Below are 12,171 nucleotides of genomic sequence, written 5' to 3'. Positions count from 1 at the left end.
GAGGTGGGAACTTGAACGTGATTAATGTAGACTGTCCTTGGTAAATAAAAAAATAAAATGAAAAGACCCAAAATGAAGACTGAAAAAACTACTTGATCACTACAAGCTAATAATTTGACCTCTTGGGTTCATATTTGCTTCCAAGTCTTCATAGTGAAGCACTTTGTAACCTTGTTCTGAAAGGTGCGATATAAATAAAGTTATTATTCTTATTTTAAGAGCATTTGTAGAGGAATATTTCTGCTCCAAGCGTACTGATCCATGTAAGCGGTCGATCACTAGAAGCAGTTCTGTGACGTGATGACAGTCACCAGGCTGGTTCGTGAACAAAGACGCAACACGTTTGTGTACCTGTTGTGCCTGAGAAAAGGACGGGGCGGTAGTGGGCACCAGGATGTTTCTGCCGGCCTCTGCCAGCTGGCCGTGTCGCCCGGCACCCCACAGATACACATCACACTTCCCCCCGAGGTGCCAGTCCTACACACACACACACACACACACACACACACACACACACACACACACAAAAGAGTTATTATCGTCAGAGTAAACAAGCACACTTATTACTAATCTGGGTCTCAATCTAAACTACCTCTGGTCTGGAGGTGGCCCAGGACATGATCTGTTCATCCAGACCAGACGCCCATTTACTGTTGTCCTGGAAAAACAGAGTGGAACACGGTTATTACAGTCAACAGTAGGTGTGAATTAGATGGTAACCAGTTGCAGCAGCAGCAGCCTGCCTCACCATGAGCAGAGCCATCTCGTCTTTGGGCACGGGCTCCAGGTCGGGAACGGAGAACGACTCGGAGAAGGAGGCGCCTCGAGCGAGGGCCTCCGCCGCCTTGACCGTCGTAGAGAAGCAGTCCAACCAGGACCACTCGCTGGCGCACCAGACGGCCGTGCCAGACTCCGGTGGGCAGTGTCGGAGGTTGGGCGGCACGGGGGGGCGACACAGGAGCTGGTCCAGGTGGAGCCCCACGGCCAGGGAGGCTAGGCACTGCATGTAAGGGCTGTGGACGAGCTGCTCGCCACACACCACGTGGGGCTGGAGGTGGAGGAGGAAACATCAACAACTGGCAATGATGGAGAATCATCACCCTCAAGTGATGAGTAAATGTGTGTGAAAACTGTTAAAATGTTAAGAAAAATACCCGAGAAATATTTTAATGTTATTTGTAAGATATGTGAAAAAAATGATAAACAAATATAAGTTATATATTTATAAAAAATATCCCAAGAAATAAGGAAAACTACAAGACGATTGTCAAATATACGTGAAAAATATCCAAATATTATTTGTAAAATATTAAAAAAATAAAATGTGAAAAAAGTCCAAAAAATATCTTAAAATTGTAGTAAAATATGTGAAGAACATTTGTGAACACCGTCAGAAAAATGTGTGAAAAATTTCAAAAATATATCCAACTAATATCAAACTAATGTGAAACACATGAAACATGGGAAAAATGCCATCTGCTGGATGGTCCAGCATTGCCACGACACGTGTGAAAAGGTGCAAGATGGAAATGTTCTAGAGTGTCGTGCATGTGTGAATAATGAACATCACAAGTGATGCCTGACAGACTATCCCATTAACATCTCGAGTATTATGTGTGAAAGAGGCTTTGGACCCGAGATACATATTAAACGTGCGTACCTTCTCGTAGGCGTACTGCTCCTGCAGCATGACAGGAAGTCTCTCCAGGAAGGCCCTCATGCAGGGCGCCATGTTGAGGCCGACCACTCCCTGCTTCTTCAGAGCGGTGCGACAAGTGGCCAGCACATGGTTGGAAGCCATGAACTCTTTGGAGCAGTTCACCACCAGCACGTCCTGGAGGAGAAGCAGACCAGAGAGTAAATAGGTATTCATCTCATCACAGCGACACAAGAAACATGGGGGGAAAACAAAGGTGTCCAGACGTGGTACCTTGGACCTGTTGGAGCAGACGGCCACACCAACATCTGGGATCCAGACAATATTCTGGATCGCACCTGAACCGGCGACCACTGTCTGCAGCACCGACCCGTCCTGTTGGAAACACAAACACACACACACACACGGTGTGAGAGGAGTGTGTGTACATCTGTGTTACTTCTACCTGCAGTGTTTACATTGATCCTGTGTGAGTTTCTTACCCGCAGGGACCAGATGTTCATGAGGCCTCCCACTCCTCCAGATGCCAGAGCCAGGCCGTCGGGGCTGAAGGCCAGCGTTCTCACCGGGGTGATGTGGCCCTTCAGCTGGAAAACACACGTCGCTCCTCTGCCCGACCACCGGGAAGACTGCAACACAAGGACGGCAGGTGAGTGGAAGACGACCATGTACGTGTGGAGAGAATAAACAGTCATCAATTGGGATGAATCTGCAGGCTTGGTCAGAATTCGAGACAAAATCACCTTCAACATTCACCGAATGTCCAGGAATTAAAAAATAAACAGCAACCTTGTTTACATTATAACAGCAACATCTTGTAAGTACCATGAATTTAGGTTTTACTTCATTCTCCCACCATCCCTCAGAGTCAGAGGAAGAGGAATCTGGGAAGTTAGAGATGTTTTGAGGAACAGTCCAGACTGAGACGTGGCCGTTCTGGCAGCATCTGTAAAAAAATAAATGAAAGAGAATGAGTTTGCGGAACTAATCTAAAGGATGACTGCAACATGCACGCCTCATGAACTCAATAAAAGCCAGTGAGTGTGATCAGGCGCGAGTCCTTGAGGACCTACATGGCTAACATGCTGAGGGGCTTTGGGCCGCGTCCCAGCAGGCCGCACCAGGCCACGCCGTTCACCGGGGACGGGTGTCGAAGACTCTGCAGGCAGCGCCAGCCGGAGCCCGAGTGACAGTCCGGACTGGCCCACAGCTTCACCATCTCCTCCTTGGCACAGGTCAGCAAGATCTGACCGTTAGGACTCCACTTCACACTGGTGATGGACTCCTGTGACCCACAAGATTCAGAGGTTCAGCCCCGAGGAGCAGGGACGAAAACGTGACGATAACCGAAGAATAATCACAATAGCAATACGAGCAAATAAAGAAAGAAAATTCAACTAAAATACAAAGTAAAATACAACACAGAGTAAAAATACAGATAACAAATAAAGTGGACGAAACTACAATAAAATATGTTTAAAAGCAAATCAAACTTTGCCGAGTAGAATCCTAGAAAGAGTAGAACTGAGTAGAAACCTTGTGAGCGTCGATGACCACGATGGCTCCTTTCTCTAAAGGCTCTTTGGATCCAATCAGCAGCTTTCCATCTGCGTAGCCCACCGCAAACGGCATGTCCTCACTGTACCAGGCGATGTGCATCACGGCCACTGAGAGGGGACGGAAACATCGCTATCAAACATCTGTAAGAGTTTCCTCCAAAGAACATTTACCACGAGAACACGGCGCCGCTGGCGCGTACCGTCTTTCCGGTGGCAGTGCTCCAGCTCGGTGCGGTGCATGCTGGAGGTGTCCAGCACCTCGATGAGGCCCAGAGATCCGTCCATCCGTCCCACCAGCAGCATGTCTTTGGGTTCCCCGCACCACAGGGACTCGGCCTCCTCTTGAGGCCAAGCCAACGCCGACACCCAGTGAGGCTGCACGTCCAACAGGCCCTTACCGCCTTAAAGGAGGGGGGGGGGGGGGGGGGGGGGTCACAGGTCAGCGAGCAGCTTTGTACCGGTCAGAGAAACAACATCTACCGCTCAGAAGGTTTGCAATCCGCTGCCACAAAGATGGGCTGCTGGGAGGACGCCTCTATACGACTCTTTATTCATAAAAGAAACCGATGTTCAACCAGACGGGCTCCAATCACTGCACCTTCCTCTCCAGGAACACTTCGTTGATATGTTGTACATTTTGTCGGTGATTGTTTGAGATGTTTTATTTCGTCTTGTAGTAAATTGACTTCCTGTTGCTGCCTTTTTGGAAAGGTGGTCATTGTAAATGAGAGCTGGTTCTTAAATCGACTTATCTGCTGAAATAAATAAAACTAAAAGAACAGATCTCTCTGAACAACAGAGGAGTAGAAGACTAGAAGAAACATTTCAAACATTTCCTGCTGATGATTGAAAAGTCGAAACTAAACTTTTGATCAGACTGAAGGAGCCGAGGCATCAACTATTTATCATCATCATTATTCTATGATATCCACGGCTGCTCTTACTATTAGTAGTCCTCAGTCCTCTAGCATGACTTTTTTACGTACAAAAGTATTGGTATCAAAATATACTTGACGTACCAAAAGTACACTCAATATGCAGACTGACGCATTTCAAATACATTTACTTCATAATATACGATTTAATAATACTTCATAGTTCATTATTTATATTTTGTGTGAAGAACGTGAATCTGCAAAACAGCCAAACTAGTGACTAATGCTGTTTAATAAATGTAATGAATGAAAAGTATAATACTTCCCTCAGAGATGTAGTGGAGTAGAAGTATAAAGTTACATAAAATGGAAGTACTTAAGTAAAGTGCAGTACCTAAAAACCTGAAAGTACTTCATTACATTCCCCCTCTGCTGGAACAAGAGCACGAACTTCTTCACAGATCTGGCTTCTTAATTCTGCACCACATTGATGCATTTAACTTTAAAAGTGCTAAATGTTACTCCTAAAGGTTGGAAACACGGACATTATCGCGTTTTTATTTCTGTTACAATAAGAGGAAAAACATCAGACTTCTCAACGGTTGAGTACGTTTACACTAAACTTCAGAAGCGGTGCTGAAATATACCGAGGTGTTTAATGGACTTTGGTGTGAACTGATTGCTCAACAATGAACCACAGAAAGATGGTAATGACAGACAGAGTCACGCTTCAAAGGCAGAAGAGAGAACATGTGCTCATGGAAGCTGATCAGAATCGTGGGCGTCGGTCCTGGAGGCGACTGAAAGTGGCCGAGGACAGACGGTCGGTGCTGTGGGGGAGCCAGTGAAGAATGATTGGACCGCATCCAGAGCATCCATTTTTAACGGGAGCGATAAAACCTCAATGCCGTCTCATTCATATTCTGCCGACCTCGCGCTGCGGCGCCACAAGCTGAGCCACGGAACACGTTTCATCATGAACCAACGCGAATGGAGCGTATCGTTAACATGGCCTCTAATAAAAGAAGAACCCAGTGGAGCCAGTGGAAAACAAACGCTTACCGTTAACCTGCCAGATGTTGACCATTTTCTCCATGGCTGATGCCAGGTATTTTCCAGTGACGCTCCAAGCCAGAGGAGACATGCAAGGGTCGCTGGGAGACCCCAAACCGGACATGCCGTCCTCTGAAGAGCCGTCACTGATGAGAGGAGACACAGAATCAACACACATGAGACCCAACACTTTAAGCTGCAACTCATTCTCAGATGAGAGGGTTCAACTAAAACAACTTGTAAAACATGCTGTAGCTGCATAAAGAAACCAGATCAAAGTAATGTTTAGATCAGTTCTGTGCTAGCAGAGCTGTACTACAGCTCTTCCCTTCAAATGCAGCACTGGTTTCATCACACACGAGGTTTGTGCAGGTGGAACATGTGGATTCGAGAAAGCCTTACTCCTTGTTGAAGATGCAGGTCTGCTGGAGGGTGTACTGGTTCTTGGTCACGTTCCACATCCTCACCGTCCCGTCATTGCCACTCGTAGCCAACAGGCCTTTCTTACTGCACCAACCGCACGTGATGACCTGAGTGACAGACGTTTTCTTAACACCCAACAGTTTCCATTCATATATTCTGAGCTCAAACCCAGCTGTGGGAACACTCCTGATCCCGTGTTGACTCACCCTGCTCTGGTGAGCCTCTAGCTTGATGAAGGAGCACTTCCGCAGGTCTCCCGCCATGTCGGCGAAGGTCTGCGGCCGGCTGTGGTTGTTGTCGCGGTCGTGGGCGGCCAGCGTGCGGACCAGCTGCTGGGCGGCCCACTGACGGTGCTGCGAGGACAGCCGGGAGGACAGGCAACAGGCCGCCAGAGCGTTGGCCAGCTCCAGAGGCCCTACAGCGGAGGGATTATGGGAAGGGTGGGCATACAAATGCGCAATTAGACCTGCTCGACACGGAACAGAAGGTGACCCGGTGAGTGAGAGGAGGAACAAAAAGGACAAACAGAAAAACACAAAAGGCACAGAAGAAAAGTGACCCAAGTGAACAGAAAGAAACAAGCTGGAACAGGAAAGTCATGAGAGCTGAACAGACAGCACTGATGATACAATTATGAGAACATTTCCAAGACATTATATTTTGTTGAAAAACACATGATGGGACAGAATCACTGGAATACATATTTTCATCTTACCTGTAGTTATTTATCCAGCTAGACTGATTTGTTTTGATTGCAAAAAATACATTTGAAAAACTAAACGGCAATGTCTCTTTTCCAGAAATCACTTTTAGGAACTATTTCTTTTCTGCGGAACCACAGGCTTCAATGATACCTCCTCTCAGAAGGGAGCGTGCGTCTTCTCGTGGACAACGTGTCAATATTAATGCAATGTTAGCACCGTGGTGCTAGGTGAGCTAGCAGTGTCGAGTGGAGACGCTTCCTTCTGAGCGGTGATACGGCTGGCAGGTGTAGTTAGCAGAAAGAAAATAGTTCCGACATGAAACGCCTCACAACGAGGTCGTGGATTATCTCGAGTAAACGCGTCAGGATTGATGGACAGAGACATCGCTGTTGATATACTGGAAATACTGGAGGCAGTGCCATGTTCAGGATGCTTGATTACTCTAATATGAACATAAAAATGAAACATTATTGATGAAGAGACCAATGAGACAAACTGAGTCTGCACACCTCTTTTCTCCAGATCAGCCTTGTCATACGCAGGTCTGAGTCGGGCCCCTTTGTCTGCCAGCAGGGCCACCAGAGCCTGAGTCACCACGAAGTTTGGGGAGGTGACGAGCTTGTTCTCCTCGGCAACGCCGCGTAGGAAGCTGGGCAGGAACTTCCTCTGGATGGGGTCGTCCACCGTCGTCAGATTCATGCCGGTCGCTGCAGAGATCAGGTTCTGGAGAGGAAAGAGTATTCCTTTATGAATATATCAGTGCTGGGCAACGGATTTTTTGCTATTTATCGCATTGTTATGCGCAATGTTCAATAATGAATTCAAAAGTAGTGTATTGCGCACTTATTTTAAAAGTACTGCTATATGTACAAAAGTGCAATAACAGTTCTCCGGTTAGTTCTCCGGTTGGACCTGATGCTGCTCCTTTATTCACTCACCAGGTGTTCCAATGTTAACAACAATAATATTTCAGCTTTAACACGGGTCACTGTTGGCGGATGAAGCAGCTCAACTGTGATTTTATTTCAGTATATTCCATCACATGCCATCAATAACAAGCAAAAACAAACAGTGTCCTTGACAAAGTAAATACAACATCCCCAGTTCAAGTCGCGCGTATTTACTGTTACTTCTCTATTGTCCTAAATCTATATCAAGGGCAAATAAATCCCCAAAACACAAAAAAACAAAGACTTTCAGTCAATAATCAATTAGCTGCTTGTCTGAGACACCTACAAGACATTTGATGTTTGCCTCTGATGTGTTGAATCAGTCAAGCATCAATCATGGAGTACCTGAGTGCAGAGCTGCACCAGCAGCTTGGCTGCGTTGGGACTGTTGGAGGCCAAGCAGCCCACCGCGGTGCTGAGGTAAGCCAGACAGGAGATGGGTTTGCTGGCCTTGGCGGCCCCACGGGGCCTTTCGGCGTGACCGGAGCCCGACGTGGGGCTGGTGGACAGACCGGCTCGGCCGGCTGCCGCCAGACACATCAGCCTGACCAGAGTCCTGATGTCGGTTAGACCCAGAGACTCCAGACCGGCTGCGAGGCTGCAGCTCGAGCCGCTGTGTGGGAGGGAAGAGAGAGAAGTCACGTATCAGACAACAGACAGAAACCTGCTTCCATCCAACCACCAAGTACACCTTTAGGGTTGTAGTGAGGCGGCAACCTCTGGTTCTGAAAAGTGAAGCCAATGCCGAAGTGTGTTCGAGGCCGATCACAGCGAGACGAGTCGCAACAAGCGATGCTTCAAAAACGCCTCTTGGCGAAGCGAGTCGGGCAAAACAGCTGATGAGCCGGTGGAGCGATCAAACGTAAACAATGGAGAACAAAGAGATTTAATGCAGACGTCGAGCTCTCTGTTGCTCTGCTGTTGGAGGAGGAGGAGGGAATTATAGAGTTAAATCGCTGACATCACTGTCCGTTCTTACCACATCTACCGGCACCAAATCAGGAAGTCAGGGGTAAAGTAGCAAAGCCCGCCTTGTACTTGATTTGATTGGCTGCCTCAGTTAAGTGTGACATTGACAAGCGGTGCGACTCCGCACTGAAAAGTTGAGAATATTTGAACTTGTATGCATGTCTAAAAAGAATGAAAGAAGAGCCCAGCCAGAGGGAGTGGTGAGTGAAGAGTACCTGACGGACAGCAGGGACAGGGCTCTCATCACCATGGTCCGGGCCAGCAGCACCTGGGCCGCGGCAGTCACCCTCCTCAGAGCCATCACCCGGTCGTGGGGGTTCTGGAGGGCGGCCGCCTGCTCGCCGAGGGTCACTCTGCCCGATGAACTCTTATCCACCGAGGTCTGACAGCCTGAACAACGACACACAGTCAGTCGACTGCTTCACTTCAGGCCGATACGTCACACCTGTTGCTGTGATGGGATCTCGTCCTCACCCATCTGCAGCAGGGTCTCCTCCATGCTGTTGCTGGCCGTCACCATCGCAACGGAGGCCCCCAGCGGGTCGCTGTCGGGGAACTGGACGGCCTCGGGGACGGTCCTGCGCTCGCTGAGGCCCAACGGTCCGGACAACAGCTCAAACTCTTCCTCCCCATTCAGCTTCTCGTCTTCGTCGACGTCCAGCATGTCCCAGTCCTCTGCAGCGGGACGGACAGACGCAGAGCATTTGAAGACAAACACAGAATTAACATCACGTTACACTTGAAATGATGAAGGCACTTGCGAATGACGAAATGTAAACCATACTTTGATGTTTCAACTTGTACTTTTTACAAAATGAACCAAAACACCAGCAACGAGGGAGATAATAACGACAATAAATATGAAACAAAATGTAAATCCTACCCTCTAAACTATAAAATAAATATCTAGTTTGAATTGAAAACAAACACTATTACTGAGCTTGTTTACAAGACAAGACAACAAACACTGTTTATCACAACGCGCCGTACCTTCATAGACACTGTCCTGCTTTCCCAGCAGGTCCGGAGCCTGTCCTTTATACCTGAATACACACCAGAGAATAAAATGACATGAGAAGAGCTCCGTGTTACTTCCGTTCAATGACAAAGTAGAACAAAATAAAACAGAAATAAAACATATTGCCTGATGACTCGAACATAAAACAGTCAATAAACTGAGGGATTTTAAATTGGTGAAGAAAAACGCTGTTATTTCAGTCATTGATGGAGTCCAGGCTGCGTTCCTTTCAACGGTTGCTGTTGAGTCACACAACACTCGGCCTGCCTCGGGTGTGTGCGTACCTCTCCACGATGGGCACCTTGGCCTTGCTCTTGATGGCCAGGTACTTCTCTCTGCAGCCTCCACACAGCAGGTAGTACGGGTTCCCGCTGCCGCACTCTCCTCCGAACCAGCCGTCCACGTAGGAGCCGTTGCTGCGGTAACCCTGGCGGTTGGCGCTGCGTCCGCAGCCCGGGTGGCTCTTCTTCATGTGCTGGTTGAAGTTGGCCACGTTGGCCTCGCACAACTCGCACACCACCACCTCGTCCCGGTCGTCGGTCTCGCATACGTGCTGCGAAGGGTTGAGGTGCAATCACATGAAGACAAACACGACACACACACGCACTCATGAGACAAAGTAGTTCAGAAGAGCAGTGAAGCATCCGTGCAAACGAAACATGAACCAACGAGAGCTTTGCATCGTTGAGTTCCAAGCAACAGACAATTCATTAACTTAGTGATTGAAAAGGTGTTCAGTCTTTCATCCCATGCCAGAGTTAGATCAGTGAGGGGCTTTCAGGGGAGGTGTGTTTGAACTGGAGAGCTTCTTGTAAAGCCGGCGGGTCAGCGTGCAGATAAAGAACGAGTTAAACCTCTGAACCCGAAAACCAAACAATCCCCAAAACTACACCGCTTATCAAAACCAGAAGCTGTAAAACCAGACCAACAGTCATGTGACAACAAGGAGGAGACACTATGACTGCACTACAGGAAGTGAACACAGAGCGGAGGAGAGGAGAAGAGAGGAGTGACGAGAGAGGAGAGACGAGACAAGAGAGAGGAGACGAGACGAGAGAGAAGAGAGGAGAGGAGGAGACAGGAGAGAGAGGAGAGACGAGACAAGAGAGAAGAGAGGAGAGAAGAGAGGAGACGAGAGAGGAGAGACGAGACGAGAGAGAGGAGAGACGAGACGAGAGAGAGGAGACGAGACGAGACGAGAGAGAGGAGACGAGACGAGATGAGAGAGAGGAGAGACGAGACGAGAGACGAGAGACGAGACGAGAGAGAAGAGAGGAGAGGAGAGGAGGAGACAGGAGAGAGAGGAGAGGAGAGAGGAGAGACGAGACGAGAGAGAAGAGAGGAGAGGAGAGAGGAGACAGGCGAGAGGAGATGAGAGGAGAGAGGAGAGACGAGAGGAGACAGGAGATGAGAGGAGAAAGGAGAGAGGAGAGGCTGGAAACATGTGAATAGTTTGATATTTATAACACGTAGAGCCTCCATTTATTTTTTTCAAACATCGGTAACACTTGTGGTCACTTATATAGATATACAAGTTCCATTGTTTTCCAATATTTATGAAACAAATAATCAAAGAAATTCAACTTGTGTTTTTGTTCTTTTTATGATTGATGGCATTGTAACGGTTTGACTTCTCTCTACTTCTAACCATGACTGTGCTGTTTGCCCAGAGGTGCAGGACTTCTCTATGATCGGGGTTCAGAGGGTTGACTGTGAGTGAGAAGTGATGCAGCGCCGCTAAAGAGCAGAACGTGATGGTGGTCCTCTGGACATAGCTTAAAGTCACACACACCCATGTTGGCCAGTCCAGTACCTCCGGGATCCACATTCCCAGAATGTCGGTGTCACTGGCGAGGTCCTGGCCGAACATGGCCTCCATGGTCTCCTCGTCCAGGTCCATCTCCAGCTCCTCGTCCAGGTTGAAGTCGTAGAGGGCGCCCGGGTCCTGCTGCTGCTGGAGGGACGAGACCTCTCGGCGTGACTGGCTGTGGTGAGCCTGCACCGAGCGGTACAGTCCGGCTTGGAGAGGAAGTTCCAAATCAAAGTCAGGAAGTTGGAGAGACAGATAAAGTGAGAGGAAATGTACAAACATGTGGGATGTTCTTACCAGCGCGGGCCAACAGCGTGCGAGCAGCCAGGTCGAAGCGGTGTTTCCTGCCGACGGCGGAGCGGCCTCTGAGCGGACCGCCGCTGGAGGCCGCCGCACTGTCCTGGTCCAGGCCCTCAGGACTACAAAGTACACAAACAGACTTTTCTAGATAGACTTTCACAAATGTACCATTTTCTGCTGATCAAAGGCTCTTTTTTGGCGGATAAAAAGCCGGCGTGCCGGTTCCTTCTGTAATGTTTACAGCAACGCTTCAGGAGTGAGTGGCACGACTCTCTCACACACACACAACTAACTGGCGCACAAACACACACACATGAACCTTTAAAGGCATAAAAAAACGTTTTGGAATTACTTTTCTCTTTTTGACCACGCTTGTTAATTGATGACTCAACATGTATTCAAGAAGACGTCCGTTATTAAAAACACTTCTCGTCTGCACCTCTCGCTGAAGCCCTCCTCCATCTCTGAAGCGTCTGCGCTGGCGATGTCTCCGGGCGAGCACAGGTACGGGCTCCGCTCCAGAGATTTGCCTCCAGAAGAGGCCGTTGCACCGGGAGAGGACGGGTCGGACCCGTCGACGCCTCCTCTGGTGAGGGGCTCGTCGGGCTCGTCCTCCGTGCCCGGATGCTCGATCATCCACATGGCGAGCACCGTGATGTTCTGGGCGTCTGCTTCTCCTCGAGCGCCTGAGATTAACAGGATTGGATCAGACAATGAGTCATACCACAATATTCATGAGTCATAACTAGTTTATGATGGACGACCTGCTGTATGTAGAAGTACTCGTTTCAAATGCAACGCCATAATCTTATAGCGCCCTAATTACTACCTAATCACTGTTTGTTTTGCATTT

The 12,171-nt window shown here is 48.5% G+C and overlaps 1 protein-coding gene across 1 annotated transcript in view; it reads right to left on the bottom strand.

Moving 5' to 3' along the window:
• herc1 (HECT and RLD domain containing E3 ubiquitin protein ligase family member 1) overlaps positions 1-12,171 on the bottom strand; it is a 60,990-nt gene that overhangs the window by 10,738 nt on the left and 38,081 nt on the right. Inside the window, exons 43-64 of the mRNA XM_079282802.1 lie at positions 11,758-12,004; positions 11,316-11,437; positions 11,001-11,227; positions 9,493-9,761; positions 9,181-9,233; positions 8,665-8,865; positions 8,406-8,580; positions 7,567-7,834; positions 6,781-6,994; positions 5,774-5,982; positions 5,547-5,674; positions 5,154-5,290; positions 3,417-3,617; positions 3,194-3,324; positions 2,731-2,942; positions 2,483-2,603; positions 2,140-2,286; positions 1,931-2,032; positions 1,661-1,834; positions 749-1,048; positions 593-658; positions 352-477 (exon numbers count right to left, since the gene is read on the bottom strand). Coding sequence (XP_079138928.1) covers positions 352-477; positions 593-658; positions 749-1,048; positions 1,661-1,834; positions 1,931-2,032; positions 2,140-2,286; positions 2,483-2,603; positions 2,731-2,942; positions 3,194-3,324; positions 3,417-3,617; positions 5,154-5,290; positions 5,547-5,674; positions 5,774-5,982; positions 6,781-6,994; positions 7,567-7,834; positions 8,406-8,580; positions 8,665-8,865; positions 9,181-9,233; positions 9,493-9,761; positions 11,001-11,227; positions 11,316-11,437; positions 11,758-12,004 — 3,830 coding nt within the window. The remainder of the gene's footprint in view (positions 1-351; positions 478-592; positions 659-748; positions 1,049-1,660; positions 1,835-1,930; positions 2,033-2,139; positions 2,287-2,482; positions 2,604-2,730; positions 2,943-3,193; positions 3,325-3,416; positions 3,618-5,153; positions 5,291-5,546; positions 5,675-5,773; positions 5,983-6,780; positions 6,995-7,566; positions 7,835-8,405; positions 8,581-8,664; positions 8,866-9,180; positions 9,234-9,492; positions 9,762-11,000; positions 11,228-11,315; positions 11,438-11,757; positions 12,005-12,171) is intronic.

This window comes from Melanostigma gelatinosum (assembly GCF_949748355.1).
Source record: "Melanostigma gelatinosum genome assembly, chromosome: 2".
Classification (NCBI taxonomy): domain Eukaryota; kingdom Metazoa; phylum Chordata; class Actinopteri; order Perciformes; family Zoarcidae; genus Melanostigma; species Melanostigma gelatinosum.
This window is presented reverse-complemented; position numbering and strand designations above follow the sequence as displayed.